Below are 17,120 nucleotides of genomic sequence, written 5' to 3' on the forward strand. Positions count from 1 at the left end.
TTAGATCTTGCTGAAACACTGTCCCTGTGGTTTTTGTACAACTTTTACTTTGCTGTATAAAAGTGCACATTCTCCCACTGAGGAAACAGCATTCCTTGTGTTTGCTAGTGTGGGATCGTCTGTTAAAAGACAGCTAGAAGAACTAGGATAGTGGATGCTAGGAGGTCTGAGAGTAGCAGATTTGGATGTTATTGTTTTATGGCAGAATCAACTGGCATTGATTTATATCAAATGAAAAATTTACGAAGACCCAGTTCATTCTTCTCTCAGTGTCTGAAACATTACATTATAAATAGGAATACATTTCTTCTATAAAGAATTGCCAGAACTTGGTAAACAATTTGAGGTAAATGCCAAAGGAAAGGAGGGAATGAAAAGAAAATGACAAAGAGTTTGGACTGGAATAACAGGGAGAAAATTAACTAGTATTAATGAAATATGAAATACAAAAATGTAAGAGAAGACTCTCAGGAAAATTGGATGGATTTGTTGAGTCCAAGATATCCCTGGCACATCAAATTGGGAATATCCACAGACATTCAGATACTGAAGCTGGGGAGAGAGATTATTAGGCTCAGAGATTCTGATACCAGCTGCTTGTAAATGAGCAAAGCCATCATTTCGGACTGAGCATAGAGTGCGTGAGCTTGTCAAAAGATCCTGCAGAGGGAACCCAGGACAGAATCTTGGAGTGGAAGAAGAAGAGAAAACAGTGGTACAGCAAAGAAACTTTCAGATGACAGATCTAGGAGCATGTCATGTCAGGAAGCTAAAGGAGATGTCAGTTTTGGAGGAGGTAGTCAGCAGTACCAAGTGCTGTAGCAAGACTGAGTATAATTTCATTACGAATTCAGATCAGTCAAGGAAAGAAGATGGTAATCCTATCCCACCTTTGAATCTCGAAGAAGTTGTAATTTGTAAGTTAATGAACTTGGTACACAATAGAGTAGGCTGTAGAGTAGAACATAGATTTGTGTTCCATTTTTAATATTTGCAGGGTGTTCTTTATAAGTCACTGGTTTATAGACCAAACAGAAGAAGAATTCTTAACAGTTGCTTAAACCAAGGAGGTTAACATCTAGTCATGTTCATTCCGTATTTTAAAATTCACCAAGTTCGTATTCTGTTCTTGGAATAGCTGAAACAGAGAAGGAGACACCTGAGCACTTAGATCTGGCTGGTGTATCGTCTCAGCCAAAAGATTCACAGGGGAGCAGTCCCTTCCAGATATCGCCACCATCGCCGGATTCCAAAAAGAAATCTAGGGGTATCATGAGACTCTTTGGAAAGTAAGTAACAGAGCTTTGTCTTGTATGTGGCTCAAATGTCGGAATAAATGGAAAATTGGCTGAAAATAGTTACGAAATTGTAAGGCTTTTGTGATCCTTTTATGGATGGAGAGTGTGATTTGGGATTCATTAACTCATTGACTCTCAGTTAAAGTTTAAATCCAAATGTCTATTCTAACCGTACGTAAGCGTCAGTTTAAAATGTTCTGATTAAAGTCAAAGGCTTCCTCAGGTCTAATGTGTTGTGTCTTCTTTTCAGACTTAGGAGAAGTCAATCGACTACATTTAACCCAGATGACATGTCTGAGCCTGAATTCAAAAGAGGAGGGACAAGAGCAACTGCAGGACCCCGACTGGGTTGGTCTCGAGATTTGGGACAATCTAACAGGTAAGAACAGTCAAACGAATGGTCTTTTGCATCTCTACCCAAGCCTCAAGGTCTCGTGAGCACCTGTGGTGTTAGTATGGGCCCTGGGTTAGACAGTCAAATCCATTGCTTACTGCTGTGCCTTGTGGAAGCCTCCATCATCTTTAGAGCAGTGCAATTCGGCTGTGGTTGGTGAAAAACTATACAGAAGATGAGGGCTCTGTGAGCTAGGTGAGGACCCAGAGCTAAAGTGTCAGCAGCATCTGTACTGGAATGGCTCTTAGACTTAAATTTTACATAGAAAACAATTATTAGTGCTCTAAAGCATACCTCTGGAAAGATGGGATAGCCTAGTGGTTAAGAATAGGTTCTACAGACTTGTGGTTGCCAAGGGGGAGGGGAGGCGGGGGAGGGATGGATGGGGAGTTTGGGATTAGCAGATGCAAACCATTATATGTAGGATGGATAAACAACAAGGTCCTACTGTGTAGCACAGGGAACTATATTCAACAGCCTGTAATAAACCAGAATGGAAACGAATATGAAAAAGCAATATATACATATAGATATATATGTATACCTGAATTACTTTGCTGTACACTGGAAATTAACACAACACTGTGACTCAGCTGTACTTTACTTTAAAAAAAAAAAAAAGAATAGGTTCTAGAGAGGGACTGCTTGGACCTGATTTCTGGCTTCACCGCTTCCTACAAGCTGAGTGACCTTGAGCAATTACTTCCATGCTCTGCGCCTCTGTTTCCCATAGTATGAATTAGTACTTACTCCAAAAGATGATTGTGACGATTAAATGAGTTAACGTGTGTTAAGTATCTGGCAAATAACAACTGTTCAGTAAACATTAGTAATTGATACAGTCTGTGAAAACACTTAAAAGACATACATTCTATCCGAATTCTTCAATTTATCAGGACTGTGTAATGTTTTTATCTATTAAGACTCTAAGAACTTTTCCTACACCCTTATCACAGTTTAGGGCTGGTTCGGAACTGCTATGTTGATTTGCTCAACATAAAAAAGGGTGGAGTTGGCAAATATATAGCACAATTCATTGATACTAAATCTTTTAAGATGATAATGGGCTAGAAACCTTTTACACATGGTCCTTCCCACCCAGGCAGAATGCTGGGCACAAGTTTCATCAAGGAGGAAACTCTCTTTGGCCTTCTTCAAATACCAAACAGTCTCATTTGCCATATGTTCTCTCTGTACACAGTAGAGGACTTGCTTGTGCTGTTTAAAAAGAAAAATTTTGTTCATCACCACATTTTTTTTCCAAACAGGAACACTACTTGTAAAAACTTGTAAAAAAAAAAAAGAAACTAACACAACATTGTAAGTCAACTATACTTTGATAGAAAAAAATTAATTAAAAAAATAGTAAAAGAAAGCAGAAATTTGCTCTGATTGTACTTTCTCATACTCATTGATGACATATTGCCCTCTTCTCATTGAATACCACCTGGAGAGAAACGTAATGCTACTAAAGTTAATTCAAGTTAGACTTGAGTTTCTTTCAGTCTGGCCTAGTGTTTTCTGATTGTAAATTCAATCTTTAAACAACATTAGTTGAAAGTAGTATAATAACTTGAGCTGTTGGTTTAACTCAGTCTTCTTCTATAAAACATGTTAAATCATGATGAATCTTTAGTGGTTTTGTTTGACATGAAGACTGTGGTCTTACAAGGGAGCTTTCATCTCCAGTATCACTTTCTCCACCAAATATGTACTAAAAATTAGGCTTCCCATAGTCAAATATGTATCACCAGGGAATCTCCATGTCTAGTGAATATGCAGTTGTTCAGCCCTGATGGTAACTTAGCAGATTGGCTTTTAATTGTTTGTCATGCAATTGTTCATTTTCCTGTAGTGACCTGGATATGCCAATTGTTCAGCCCTGATGGTAACTTAGTGGATTGGCTTTTATGTGTTTTTCATGCGATTGTTCATTTTCCTGTAGTGACTTGGATATGCCATTTGCCAAGTGGACCAAGGAACAGGTTTGCAATTGGCTTGTGGAACAGGGCTTGGGGTCCTACCTGAACTCTGGCAAGCGCTGGATTGCATCTGGCCAAACACTTTTGCAGGCTTCTCAACAAGATCTAGAGAAGGTGAATGCTTCTCTATTTTGTTTGCATAATGGAGAGAGAGAGAGAGAGAGGAATATGAATGTAGATTTGTTTTATATTCCAAAAAGGGGAGTGGGTAGAGCTAGTAAGTATTCTGGAAAAAGTTTGAGTTTCCTGCTTCATGTTTATTTTATCTCATGGACTTAAAGGGAGGACCTGGTCTTAATGATTCCTTATGAAACACTTAAGCCACTGGGCATTTTAATGAAAAAATAATTATATAGACATAATAAAGTTTCAGTTCCTATTTCTCAAAAACATTCTGTGGCTTTGTCGTTGGTCCGTCCTCTCAGTGTAATATATGCAATTCAATTTCACTTTGCAAAAGGGAAAAAAAGAACCCTACACTTAATGTCCAGCTATTTAACATTTCTTCCCAATTATTTAACATTTAGTACAAAATAGGGGTAGAATTCCTGTTATGCATGCTACAGTTCCTATCTTGCAAAGGAAGGAGCCCAGTGGGGAGTATCTAACATACCACTAAAACAACTGCAGTGGTCTTTCCAGGGGCCTTTTGTTCAGCAACATTTTACAGCCTGGGTTAGTATTCTGATTTAATGTAATTATTGGGTCTTCAATGCTGGCTTGATTTTCGAGGAATTTGCATCCTTTGCCAGTGGCATCCAGCCCATGTTGACAGAGTTGTAATGCCAGTGTTTCTTTTTATTAATTCAGGAACTTGGAATCAAGCATTCACTTCATCGAAAGAAACTCCAGCTGGCACTGCAAGCCCTGGGATCCGAAGAAGAAACCAATCATGGAAAGCTGGATTTCAACTGGGTCACTAGTAAGAGGTTTTAAATTCATGGATGAGTGAATGAATGAATTTTATACACACACACACACACACACATAGCTGCTTTTTCTTTTTTGATGTTTTGTTTTTTTGGGTTTTTTTTAATAGATCTTTATTGGAGTATAATTGCTTCACAATACTGTGTTAGTTTCTGTTGCACAACAAAGCGAATCAGCCATATGCATATACCTGTCCCCATATCCCCTCCCTCTTGAGCCTCCCTCCCACCTCCCTATCCCACCCCTCTAGGTCATCGCAAAGCACCGAGCCAATCTCCCTGTGCTATGCGGCTGCTCCCCACCAGCCAACGATTTTACATGCGGTCGTGTGTATGTGTCAATGTTACTCTCACTTCGCCCCAGCTTCCCCCTCCCGCCCCATGTCCTCAAGCCCACTCTCTATGTCTACCTCTTTATTCCTGCCCTGCAACTAGGTTCATCGGTACCATTTTTTTTTTTTAGATTCCATATATATGCATTAACATACGGTATTTGTTTTTCTCTTTCTGACTTCACTCTGTATGACAGACTCTCGGTCCATCCACCTCACTACAAGTAACTCCATTTCGTTTCTTTTTATGGCTGAGTAATATTCCATTGTATATATGTGCCACATCTTCTTTATCCATTCATCTGTCAGTGGACACTTAGCTTGCATCCATGCCCTAGCTATTGTAAATAGTGCTGCAGTGAACATTGTGGTACATGACTCTTTTTGAATTATGGTTTTCTCTTTTTCATCACAAGAATGGCTGTTCTGTGGCTCATTAATGACACTCATTTCTATCCTTAGGATGGTTGGATGATATTGGTCTCCCCCAGTACAAGACCCAGTTTGATGAAGGACGGGTAGATGGTCGAATGCTTCATTACATGACTGTTGTAAGTAACTCACTCCTGGGGTTTGGGGGGATAAAACTGTTTTTCTCTGAAAAACACAGAAATAGGGTAAGCAAAATACAGTGTTTTCACAGTGATTCCGCTGGAGTTTGAAGGGGTTGTTTTAACTTGAGGAGAGGGGCAGGCATATTTTTCTAAGTTGAAGTTGTAGGATTTGGTGATTGCAATAGCCTTGGGAAATTTTGAAATCCTGATTTAAGCTAGGTGAAATCTAATTGAAACTAAGTTATCCAGAAAGTTGATTTTGTATATATTCAATAGCATAGACATTGAAGTGTACACTTTGAATGGGTGAAGTTTATGGTATGTGAATTATATGTCATAAAAATGTTGAAAATGAGAGAATGTAGAGTTTTGCAGCCCTGGCAGTTTCTAAGGGATATGTTCCTATAAGCAGTGACCACTCAAAAGGCTGGGACTTGTTATCCACTGGGGCTTTCTTTTCCCTTCCCTTCCACTTCTTTTTTTTTTTTTTTTTTTTGCGGTACGTGGACCTCTTCCCGATGTGGCCTCTCCCGTTGCGGAGCACGGGCTTCGGACTTGCAGGCTCAGAGGCCATGGCTCACTGGCCCAGCCGCTCCGCGGCATGTGGAATCTTCCCAGACGGGGGCACAAACCCGTGTCCCCTGCATCGGCAGGCGGACTCTCAACCACTGCGCCACCAGGGAAGCCCTCCCTTCCACTTTTGAGCACTGTTTCCTGAAACCCCCAGCCCGTCTCACTTCAACCCAGTTCTGCTGGAGTTACTGGAGTAAAGCAGAGATAGGCCTCCACTCTCATTCCTTCATTACTGTTTCGTATTTTTAGCCTCTGTCCAATGGGTAGAAGGACTTTTCCCTACTTTACGCCAGTGGGGAGAGATGGGTCCCGGGAGAACTTGTTCTAGACTCCATGGTACTAGGAGTGTTGTGTCTAAGATGCTTTTATTTAAACGGCCTTTTGTGGATTCAACTACCACACGTATCTTTTTTTTTTTTTTTTTAGAAATTTATTTATTTATTTTTTGGCTGCGTTGGGTCTTCGTTGCTGCGCGTGGGCAACTCTTCATTGCAGTGCACGGGCTTCTCACTGTGGTGGCTTCTCTTGCTGTGGAGCAAGGGCTCTAGGCGCGCGGGCTTCAGTAGTTGTGGCACGTGGGCTCTAGAACACAGGCTCAGTAGTTGTGGCGCACGGGCTTAGCTGCTCCGTGGCATGTGGGATCTTCCAGGACCAGGGCTCAAACCCGTGTCCCCTGCATTGGCAGGCAGATTCTTAACCACTGCGCCACCAGGGAAGTCCCCTACCACAAGTATCTTTTTAAAATAAGTTGAAAGTTTCAAACAGCTAACTTAACTTATTTAGGAATTTTTCAATATCAAAGAAATTTGGGGTTCAGCTCATTTTCTTCTCCTTCCCTGAACCCAAGTCTGAACTGTGGTGGGCACATCATGTAAACTGAAGGTAAAATAACACCAGCGTGTGGCATGTTGCATACTTACTGTGTGCCAGACACTCTTTCAAACACTTTACTCATAATTAATACTCAGTTCTCAGCAGTCCTGGACTTAGCACTCTGTTATCCCCAGCTTTCAGATGAGGAAACAAAAGAATTGAGAAATTGGGTAACTTAACCAAGTTTCCACTGTTAGCAAGTAGTAGGAAGTCATAGAGCATTTGTGCCTGTTTGCCTGCCTATCTAGGTATGGGTATGTTCCTGTGGGAATGTTAGCAAATTGAGGCTGAAAATCACAAAAGGCAAATGTACAACCTTTGTGGCTATAAAAGAATAAATTACCTTAGAAAATTTGACCCAGGAAATCCTAAGTCACAAAAAGCTGTTTGAAATTGGTATCCTGGATTGGATCCTGGGTCAGAAAAAGGACCTAGTAGAAAAACTGGTGAAATCTGAATAAAACCTGAGTTTAATTGAATTTTATTATTGTCCATGTTAATTTCTTAGTTTTGCTGAATATCGTGGTTATATAAGGTGTTAACATTAGAAGCAGCTGGGTGAAGGGTCTGTGGGACTCTGTACTATCTTTGGAAACTCTTCTGTAAATCTAAAATTACTTAAGAGATTTTTAAAAATCCCCCCCCACCAGGGCTTCCCTGGTGGCTCAGTTGTTGAGAGTCCGCCTGCCGAATCAGGGGACACGGGTTCGTGCCCCGGTCCTGGAAGATCCCACATGCCGCGGAGCGGCTGGGCCCGTGAGCCATGGCTGCTGAGCCTGCACGTCCGGAGCCTGTGCTCCGCAACGGGAGAGGCCACAGCAGTGAGAGGCCCGCGTACCACCAAAAAAAAAAAAAAAAGCTTGGCTAAAATCCCCCCTCAAAAAAGCGTGTCTTGACTTAAAAGAAATCCCCACTTTTAAAATACCTTAAACTAAAATAATGAACATTTAATTTACATTGTAAACATTATGCATAACCCACGTGGAAATGTTTTGAATGGGTGTCTCAATCTTAGATTAAAATATGTTAAAATGCCCTCTCTAACTTATCCTCAGGCACTGTTTTTAAGACATTAATCTAGAAAAAAATTCAGGAAATAATTTTTCCTCAGTAAGTAGTCTTAAGGACTTAAACTGTTTTATAATTTTATTTTTAAAATATCTCTGTAATAGGTTAATTTTTTTCCTGTATAAGAAATGTGTTCTCGGTAAGGTGTGCCTAAAATGGATGTTTTCCTTGTTTATTTTCTAGGCGTGTTTGGAAGTAGATTGGTGCTTATCTTGACACGGGCCCCCCATTCCCCCAAATCACCTTCTTCTAAAATAATTTGTTTTGGTGTGTTTGAAAAGTTCCCAGTAGCCACAGACTGGTGAAAGTTATTCCTTAAAGGAATCACTTGGTCATATATGTTGCTACATATAACTTCTTCATTTCTCTTCTCTCTTGCTTCTCACCAGAAGCTTTGCATTGATTAACATATAATTTTTCCAAAACTGTTCACAGCGTCTGCTAGATAAAGCACAATATTCTAGAACCAGAGATTTCTTGAGGCTGGGGGTATAGTATAATAGGAGCACTCTTCTGGTTTTCCCCCCAGACTGTGATGTGCCGTAGCTCAGAAAACCAGCTCTTGGTCATCGGTGAACATTGCTTGCTCTCAGTTATCTGCTTTATCAAATCAAATCAAAGCAGGTCACCTTTTGTAGTGGCCTAGCGAGTGCTTTTCAAACTGTGTTTTTCAGAGCTGTGCAGTCCCACAGTCTTATCTCAGTGGAAGAGAGAGAAACAGGTAGAAGTCAGCTTCAGTTGGGACAACATGAATTTTGGTTCCCTTCTATTGTATACTGGGGTCCTAGAGAAAATTTTGTTCAGCACAGGAAAAAGAGTTCTGTTACTACATAAAAGCTTTGAAAATCCTGACAAGCCCTTGAGGCCTATTGTTAGAGGTGCACTTCTACTTTTAATTGAGTTTTCTGAGGTTTCCCTGAGAAGGTTCTCCTGCTCTAGGTCTGCTCAGTGAGCGCCTCTTTTTGTTTTGTTTTGCAGGATGACTTACTGTCTTTGAAGGTCATGAGCGTGCTCCATCATCTCAGTATCAAGAGGGCCATCCAGGTCCTGAGGATCAATAACTTTGAACCAAACTGTCTGCGGAGGCGACCCTCTGACGAGGTAGCATCTGAGGTTGAGGTTTACACAGCATACACATTCCGTGCATGTGACTGCCCGTGTGGAGACACTAAGACCCATTTCCTCTTGGAGCCTTCAGGGAAGGAAAGTGTCTGGTTCCCTCAGAGCCTCAAATCCAGCCTCATTTACTTCTTAGGCTTTGTCTTCCTATATTCCTTCCTTTCCCCCTGTGATGGTTCTACCTGTATAACAGAAGCCAAGGATTGTGTTTTAGTTTTCCTTCCTCCATTCTTGGGTGTATTTTATTTTCTTGCCTCCTGAAGCCCCGAAGTTAAGTATCACTGTAAAGACTACCTTTCCTAAAGCACTGCTTTATTAGCGTGCAAGAAACTTAAAACTCTGGGACACAGATTCCTTAAAAGGGAATTCAAACCAGCAAACACCTTTTTACCTTTTTCTCTATCAACATTTAGTGGGATGTAGAACAATTCCACTCCATGAGACAGGCTCTTCAGAATGAGCATGCAGGTTTAATATTTGGAACCCCATAGTCAGTGACTGAAGCTCTGGGTGGTGGTTTGTTCCCACAGAATAGCATCACCCCATCAGAGGTTCAGCAGTGGACCAATCATCGCGTGATGGAGTGGCTGCGCTCCGTGGACTTGGCGGAATATGCCCCCAATCTCAGAGGCAGTGGTGTCCATGGTGGGCTCATGGTAAAACTCTGTTTTCATTTAAAACCGACTTCTTATCACTGTGTTTCCATTAGTCTAATGAGTAGGCTATTACCTGTTGCTGGTCATGATCCTAAAGTCATCTAACTGAACTCTCCTGCAACATTTCGAGTGAATCTTTACTTTCAGAGTATTCTGTCCCATATTTTTTTTTTTTTTTTTTGTGGTACGTGGGCCTCTCACTATTGCGGCCTCTCCCGTTGTGGAGCACAGGCTCTGGACGCACAGGCTCAGTGGCCATGGCTCACGGGCCCAGCCGCTCTGCGGCATGTGGGATCTTCCCAGACTGGGGCACGAACCCGTGTCCCCTGCATTGGCAGGCGGACTCTCAACCACTGCGCCACCAGGGAAGCCCTGTCCCATATATTTTATTTATATCATATAACTCTAGATTGGATTTAAACCCATTTCTCTTTTATTATCCTCTTTCATGTTGGATAACATGTAGCCACTGGCTCTCATATGATCATGTTTTAAAATCCCTGCAATGATACAGACTATATTTCTGCACGTTGATGTTGCATAAGGAGTTGGCTCCCAAAGGTACCACTTCAGAGAGGCAGAAGCCCCGACTTTGTAATGCCTGGATGTCAATACCAGCTCTACTTCTCACTAGCTTAGGCAAAACAAAGAAAAGATATTTAAATTGAAGATCGAAGTCCGTGGTCTATCTCACTGGGCTGTTGAGAGGGCCATTGGAGATAACTAAATGAAAGAGCTTTGCAGATTATAAAGCACAATGCAGACATGTACGATACCTGGTGTCTTAAAGAATCTTACTTTTTCCTGTAGGTTCTAGAACCTCGTTTTAATGTGGAAACAATGGCTCAGTTACTGAACATCCCACCAAGCAAGACCCTGCTGCGAAGACACTTGGCCACTCATTTCAACCTTCTGATCGGTGCTGAGGCCCAACACCAGAAGCGGGATGCCATGGAGTTACCAGATTATGTACTTTTAACAGCTACTGCCAAAGTGAAGGTTGGTTCAAGCTCCTACCTTTAATAGTTGCCTTTAGCAAAGGCTCAGTTTTGACTGTTAGCTGGCTATCCCATTTTCTGAGGTTTACTAAGTTTTGTGGATGGGTTGAAGGTAAATGCATCTTTAAGAGTAATTAGGAAAATGCATTTTTGAAGGTTTCCTTCTGGGGGGAATCTTTGCTCAAATCATTTATTTTATTAGCGTTAACAATATAAGGAACCTGATGTTGGCTTCGTAATGGATGTTTTGCCAAGGCAGAAAGCCCATGACTTGGGCCCAGTAATGATTGCGGTTATCCTATGGATAAATCAAGCATAAGAGGAGGATTTCTTCTCATACTTATCATTAACCAGCCTTGCAAGCTTGGAAAAGATAATTAAGAAATGATCCACAGTAGACCAGCAGAGAATGGGTATCTCCAGATTTACCTGGATTCATGGATCATACCAAATTCAGATCACTTTTTCTTCTTTAAATCACTCTTCCGTGAGCTCTTCTGAGTCCGTTATCTCAACTAACAGAATGTAGAGGTAGGGTTGATTGATTCCTCCACAAATGTGGCTCCTCCACAAACTTTTTTTTTTTTTAAACCACTTTTACCTACCCGACACTTCCTCTTTAGCTCCCTTTCTCCCTTAAAAGATGTACCAGATTTAGGGGCTTCCCTGGTGGCGCAGTGGTTGAGAGTCCGCCTGCCGATGCAGGGGACATGGGTTCATGCCCCGGTCCAGGAAGATCCCACATGCCGCTGAGTGGCTGGGCCTGTGAGCCATGGCCACTGAGCCTGCGCATCCGGAGCCTGTGCTCCGCAATGGGAGAGGCCACAACAGTGAGAGGCCCGCGTACCGCAAAAAAAAAAAAAAAAAAAAAAAAAAAAAAAAAAGATGTACCAGATTTGAAACCTCTGAGAGATTCTGTTCTATTTAAATTCTCAGCGTCAGCCTGATCACCATCTCCTTTTAACATATAGTCTCAGGGACTATCCAGTGAAAAGATGGAGTTTCTCTTCTCTCACTGGAAATTCTCTCTCCAGTAAAGTGGGTTTCTTTTCAGCAGTTACCAGTCCTGTTATGGAAGCATAACAGGCATACAGGATAATCATAGCCTTACCCAAAAAGAAAATACAGTAATGGCCATTTTCTTTTGCTGATCTTAGATTGGAAAACCTTGCAAAATTGAATTCAGCCCTGCGAAATCTCATTGCATTAAGGTCTGTCTATCAAAACTGCGGCTCTTGGCATATTTTGCTTTTCACAGTGACTACCCAGCTAGTTGGTATGAATAAGGAGGACAAGCTTAATCTTCTGAGAGTCATGATAAGGATCCTTTATCACATTTGGATGTCAGTCATATGCCTAGGATGCCTTTGTTTTTCTTATACCCACTTAATCATCCAATTGCTTTTCTCTGTGGTGTGAATAATTAAATTATACGTGTTATTGGTCCTTTGTCATATGAATTTTATCAAGTCCCTGGATGTTTGTGTTTGCTTTTCTTTTAAAGCCAAAGAAACTTACCTTCAGCAATTTTGGGAATCTGAGAAAGAAGAAACAGGAAGATGGGGAGGAATATGTTTGTCCAATGGAATTGGGACAGGCCTCAGGAGGTACATCTAAGAAAGGATTTAAGCCTGGTTTGGACATGCACCTGTATGATGAGGATGACTTGGACCGGTTAGAGCAGGTAAGCGTAACCCTATATACCTGTTTTAAAGTTCTTCCAGTATTGAAACACTAAATGAAAACTTTGTGCACTGTGTCTACTAATCAAAGACATTTTCCTTAAATGCCTACAAATAAAGATAATAATAAGATAAAAGCGAGCACTTAACAGATTGCTTACTACATCCCAGGCACTACCCTAAGCACGTAACGTGTTAATGTTCAGGGTAATCCTAATACATGGGAAGTATTGTTATCCTCATTTTAGAGATAAGGAAACCGAGACACAGAATGGTTAAGTAACTTACACAAGATAGAAGAGCTGGCAGAATCACTGGGATTCTAACCTGCCCGGCTGGTTTCAAAGCCTGTGCTATTTACCTATGTTACACCGTCTTGGTATTAAGGAAATCTATGTATTAAAACAAGTCAGGGGGCTTCCCTGGTGGCGCAGTGGTTGAGAGTCCGCCTGCCGATGCAGGGGACACGGGTTCGTGCCCTGGTCCGGGAAGATCCCACATGCCGTGGAGCGGCTGGGCCCGTGAGCCATGGCCGCTGGGCCTGTGCGTCCGGAGCCTGTGCTCCACAACGGGAGGGGCCACAACAGTGAGAGGCCCGCGTACCGCAAAAAAAAAACAAACAAAAAAACAAGTCAGGAATGGACAGCACATACTCTTTAGCCTTTTCAGTATGAGGGCCTGCATCTGAATATTGCCTTCTAATTAACAGTCTGCTGGTGCCATTGTCACCATCAGAGCATTAGGGTTCATGTGCCAGTAAAGTGTTTCTTCTCATCTTTAACATCCAGTTGCATTAGTGGGAGGAGATGCAACAGAAGTGTTCTGTTGCTCCTCCCCCGTTCAGTACCACTTGCACTATTTCTTCTCAGATTTGTGTTCATTTTGCTGTACTTTCCTTGAAATTATTGCACATGAGTAGTCATGTCCTGGTATGTTCATTGCAGATGGAAGACTCAGAAGGGACAGTGAGACAGATAGGCGCATTCTCCGAGGGCATCAACAATCTAACCGTAAGTTGTAAAACGAATTTCAAATGTTCTTCTAGAAGTAAGTTTGACAATGACCCCAAAGGACTGCATGTGTAGTGGAGAGCGGGTCGTGCAGAGCGCCTGGCCCTCGGTGTGTGTGACTCCCACCTCCTTGTCTTCCAGCACATGTTAAAGGAAGACGACATGTTTAAAGATTTTGCCGCCCGTTCCCCCAGTGCCAGCATCACCGATGAAGACTCCAACGTCTGACCGCAGCACCTGGATGAGCACGGGGAGCCCTTCATCTTTGTTCCACTTTATTTCTCAAATGGTCACAGTATCTACAGTAAACAACAGATTGTTTATTGTTCATCGTTCCCACTTCTCATTTAGAAGTGGAAATGGAGAGCAGGGACTAGGTGCCGATTCTAAAGTTGCCGTGACAAAGAAGACACTGGTGAATGAGAGTGTAATTGTTTTTCCTCTATTTAATGTAAAGAAAAAAATCTGTGATATATTCTATTTAAAGTGTTGCATTTCATATGAGTATTTTGCCCTAGTGTTTCCATCTACATTCACAGCGTGGAGGATTTGGGAAGCAGTAACCAGTGAGGGAATGATTTTTGACAGCACTGCAGCCCTTGAAGCAGGACGTTATGTGCTTTCAAAATCAACATGTGGAATTTCTTTAAGCATTCAGTGTGCCCACTAAATGCCAGCCACACCTCCACCTGCCTCCACATATTGTCCCATTTTTATATATTTTTCTAAATATATGTATATACTTAGTACATAGAAAATAGAACTTTTATTTTGTGACATAAGGAAGATGGTAAAAAGATCACATTAAAAAAAAATACAGTGATCAAAATTTTCGTTCTTGGAGAGGTCATAAAGGATCTTTCTTTCTCCAAAACTGAATTTAATGGTGTTGATCATGCAGACTAAATTAGCATATATGAAATACCCCTTCTTTGATGATACATCACAAAATTGTTGAATAGCTTTTTAAGAATTTCAACCTTAATTCTTGGATCCTCTTACCTCATAAGGGAGAACTTGAGGGACATTTAAATACTATTAACTTGAATGCATTCAGAAACTCCCCCAAATTTTGTAGAGATGATTTCTGAAGAAACAAACAAAACAAAGCCCTTTACAGTATTAAGCTTCTTATCTTCCTCTTTGCTAAATATATCATTACATCAAAATACTAACAGTCTTCCTAATGTTATTAATTGTACATTTCTCAGGCTATTAGTGAATGGGATTCTTTTTAAAAAGCTGAATACTTGTCTGAATATTTTGTCTCAATCAGAGTTCAGTAACTCAAAGGCTGCAAAATTAGTTTCATAATGGCTATATTGTGATGATAAAATGCAGTTCATGTTTTTCTGTAGCACAGGTCCCAGATATTCTTTATAAAGAAAATAGAAAGCTGCAACAGAAACTGTTATTATGTTTATTATTTTCTAGAGGCATTAGAAAGAATATTCTATTTTTTATTCAGTACTTCATCATGACTCATGATAGCCAATGGTGGTAAAGACAGGTTTTCACAAATTGGCATAGGGTGGGTAGTTCAGTATATGTCAGTGGACTTGCTTAATAAACTGTATTTGAATGTCAGTGGTATGATCTTTCAAGCTAACAAGCTACCAAGCTTTTCATCAAGGAACCTGTGATACTAAATTACTATTTATTCATAACTAAAACAGTTAAATGCTAATAATAATCTTTTGCTCCCTATCATTCATTATTTGGTAACTGTATTGGACTCTTACCGTATTTGTGTTTTATTTTAATGTGAATACGTGTCACCATTTGAAAAACAATTTGTTATTCAAACCTGGTTAAAAATACCAGGAGACTGTTATAGATGCCAAGTATTCTTTATTCAGGACAATGGAACATCACTGATGATATGTGATGTGGTTAAATTTTTTTGATGATATATATTTTATTTACAAAATATTATGCACTGCTGGTATTACCATATGAAAAGAAATAAAGTCAATTGATAATTGCCTCATATTTTTATCGTCTGTTACTTTCTTTTCCTTTGCTTGGAATAACCAGTAGCCTTTATTTCTGCTATAGAGAATAGTAACACCAACTCTTTACAGTTCACAAACTCCCATAAATTTGTTTGAGTAGGATTTATAGCACGTATCAACACACAGAAATTTGAGGCCTTTGCTTGAGAAACTTCTGTATGAAAGGAAACACAGGCAGCTGAGCTGGGGGATGAGGACTCATGGCAGAGGGATATCAGAAAAGCAAAGGGAAATGACTTGCCTACAGGTTTGGAGAAGTTAGTTGTAGAAGGAAGTGAGTTCTATATGTATGGTTCTTTAAAGAAGTAAGTGCTATTTTTAATTAAACTAAAATTTGGGAAAAGGAAACATGTCTTGGAAGAGGTTACCAAATATTAAAAGTAGAGCGAATACAAGTAAAAGACAGATGGTTTTTTTGTGAAAGTTAATATCTCTAACTTAATAAACCAGCAGGAATCTGTATGAGTACAACACACCCAGCTGACCAACAGGGAGACCTACATGTCTGTTTAGCTGTGTGTATATATCCTTCCCTGAAGAGTTAGAAAACTGGGACCATGTTAGCAGATGTGACTTCACTGCAAAACTCTTACTCTGAGAAAGGATAGTTCGCCTGTTTGATATGCGGAAGTAGTGCTGTGTGGGTGCAAGGAAAACGGGGCAAAAACCATCGCAGCAGTTGGCTCTAAAGGATGGCAAAGAGGTTCTTGGCATCTGTGAGGTGGTCAGTGGAGCTATAGTCCATGCAGTCCAGAAACTGAAGGAGTATCTTGGATTTGAAGACACGCTGAGCAAATCTATGCCCAGCTCCAAACCCTCTCAGTGAGATCTTAATCCACTTTGTCACTTTCTGCCATGAAAAAGGCATTGACAACTGGCTTACTACCACCAAGATGACCAAGCACCAAGCCTTCCTGTTCAGGGCGGACTGGATTTGGACCTTTTGGGCATCCGATAAGCAAATAAGGCTCCAGCTGGCAGTGCAGATTCTACAGATGTCTTCTCTTCCTCCCGTGGACTCTGAGCCTTGTGACCCCTCCAATCCAGAATCCAGGGCAGAGGGGTCTTTCAGCAATAGAAGTAGGTTTGATAAGCTGGAAGAATTCTGTAACTTGATAGGAGAGGATTGTCTGGGCCTGTTTATCATCTTTGGTGTGCCAGGAAAGCCTAAAGACATCAGACATACTGTTGTCCTGGACAGTACTGTTGTCCTGAACAGTATCAAACGTGAGACACTGAGGGGCCATTTGCCAGGAGGGACGGCCATGGCACAGTTCATCCTGGACACTGAAGATTGTGTCTCCATCAGGGAACTGCTTGGAAACTGTCTGAGTAAGAAAGACGGGCTGAGAGAGGTGGGCAAGGTTTATATTAGCATCCTCTGAACTGACTATGTGAGATGAGACTGGCCTGTAAGATAAAAAGGAAAAAAATATTTTATTTTAATAAGCAAGTTCATCCTCTTGCATCATCTCCTCATGGGATTTCTTTTTTCTCCTCTCCCCCGACCCCACATTGAATGAAAACCATCACCTGGGTCAAAACATCTTAGTATCATGATTATGGACAGAAAAAAATCCTGCCTGTATTTCAGGGAAAATGTAACAATTTAGCTTAATCTTGTATTTATTATTCAA

The 17,120-nt window shown here is 40.9% G+C and overlaps 2 protein-coding genes across 5 annotated transcripts in view; both read left to right on the plus strand.

The window, feature by feature from the left end:
• The window catches only part of PPFIBP1 (PPFIA binding protein 1), a 183,585-nt gene extending 168,125 nt beyond the window's left edge, over positions 1–15,460 (plus strand). For all 4 annotated transcript variants that reach the window (XM_081249206.1, XM_081249207.1, XM_081249208.1 and 1 more), the window contains 11 exons: positions 1,139–1,289; positions 1,549–1,677; positions 3,638–3,788; positions 4,485–4,596; positions 5,398–5,486; positions 8,982–9,104; positions 9,653–9,778; positions 10,589–10,777; positions 12,281–12,460; positions 13,403–13,468; positions 13,610–15,460. In XM_081249206.1, coding sequence (XP_081105332.1) covers positions 1,139–1,289; positions 1,549–1,677; positions 3,638–3,788; positions 4,485–4,596; positions 5,398–5,486; positions 8,982–9,104; positions 9,653–9,778; positions 10,589–10,777; positions 12,281–12,460; positions 13,403–13,468; positions 13,610–13,696 — 1,403 coding nt within the window. In that variant the 3' untranslated portion in view covers positions 13,697–15,460. The remainder of the gene's footprint in view (positions 1–1,138; positions 1,290–1,548; positions 1,678–3,637; positions 3,789–4,484; positions 4,597–5,397; positions 5,487–8,981; positions 9,105–9,652; positions 9,779–10,588; positions 10,778–12,280; positions 12,461–13,402; positions 13,469–13,609) is intronic.
• Positions 14,953–16,890, plus strand: REP15 (RAB15 effector protein; the record flags this gene model as incomplete). Its single annotated transcript, XM_081250210.1, is given in 3 exon segments — positions 14,953–14,999; positions 16,135–16,279; positions 16,281–16,890. Coding segments are annotated over 3 exon segments (780 nt in total). The 3' UTR covers positions 16,869–16,890.
• Between the last annotated feature and the right edge of the window lie 230 nt (positions 16,891–17,120).

This window comes from Mesoplodon bidens (assembly GCF_964165515.1).
Source record: "Mesoplodon bidens genome assembly, chromosome: 11".
NCBI lineage: Eukaryota > Metazoa > Chordata > Mammalia > Artiodactyla > Ziphiidae > Mesoplodon > Mesoplodon bidens.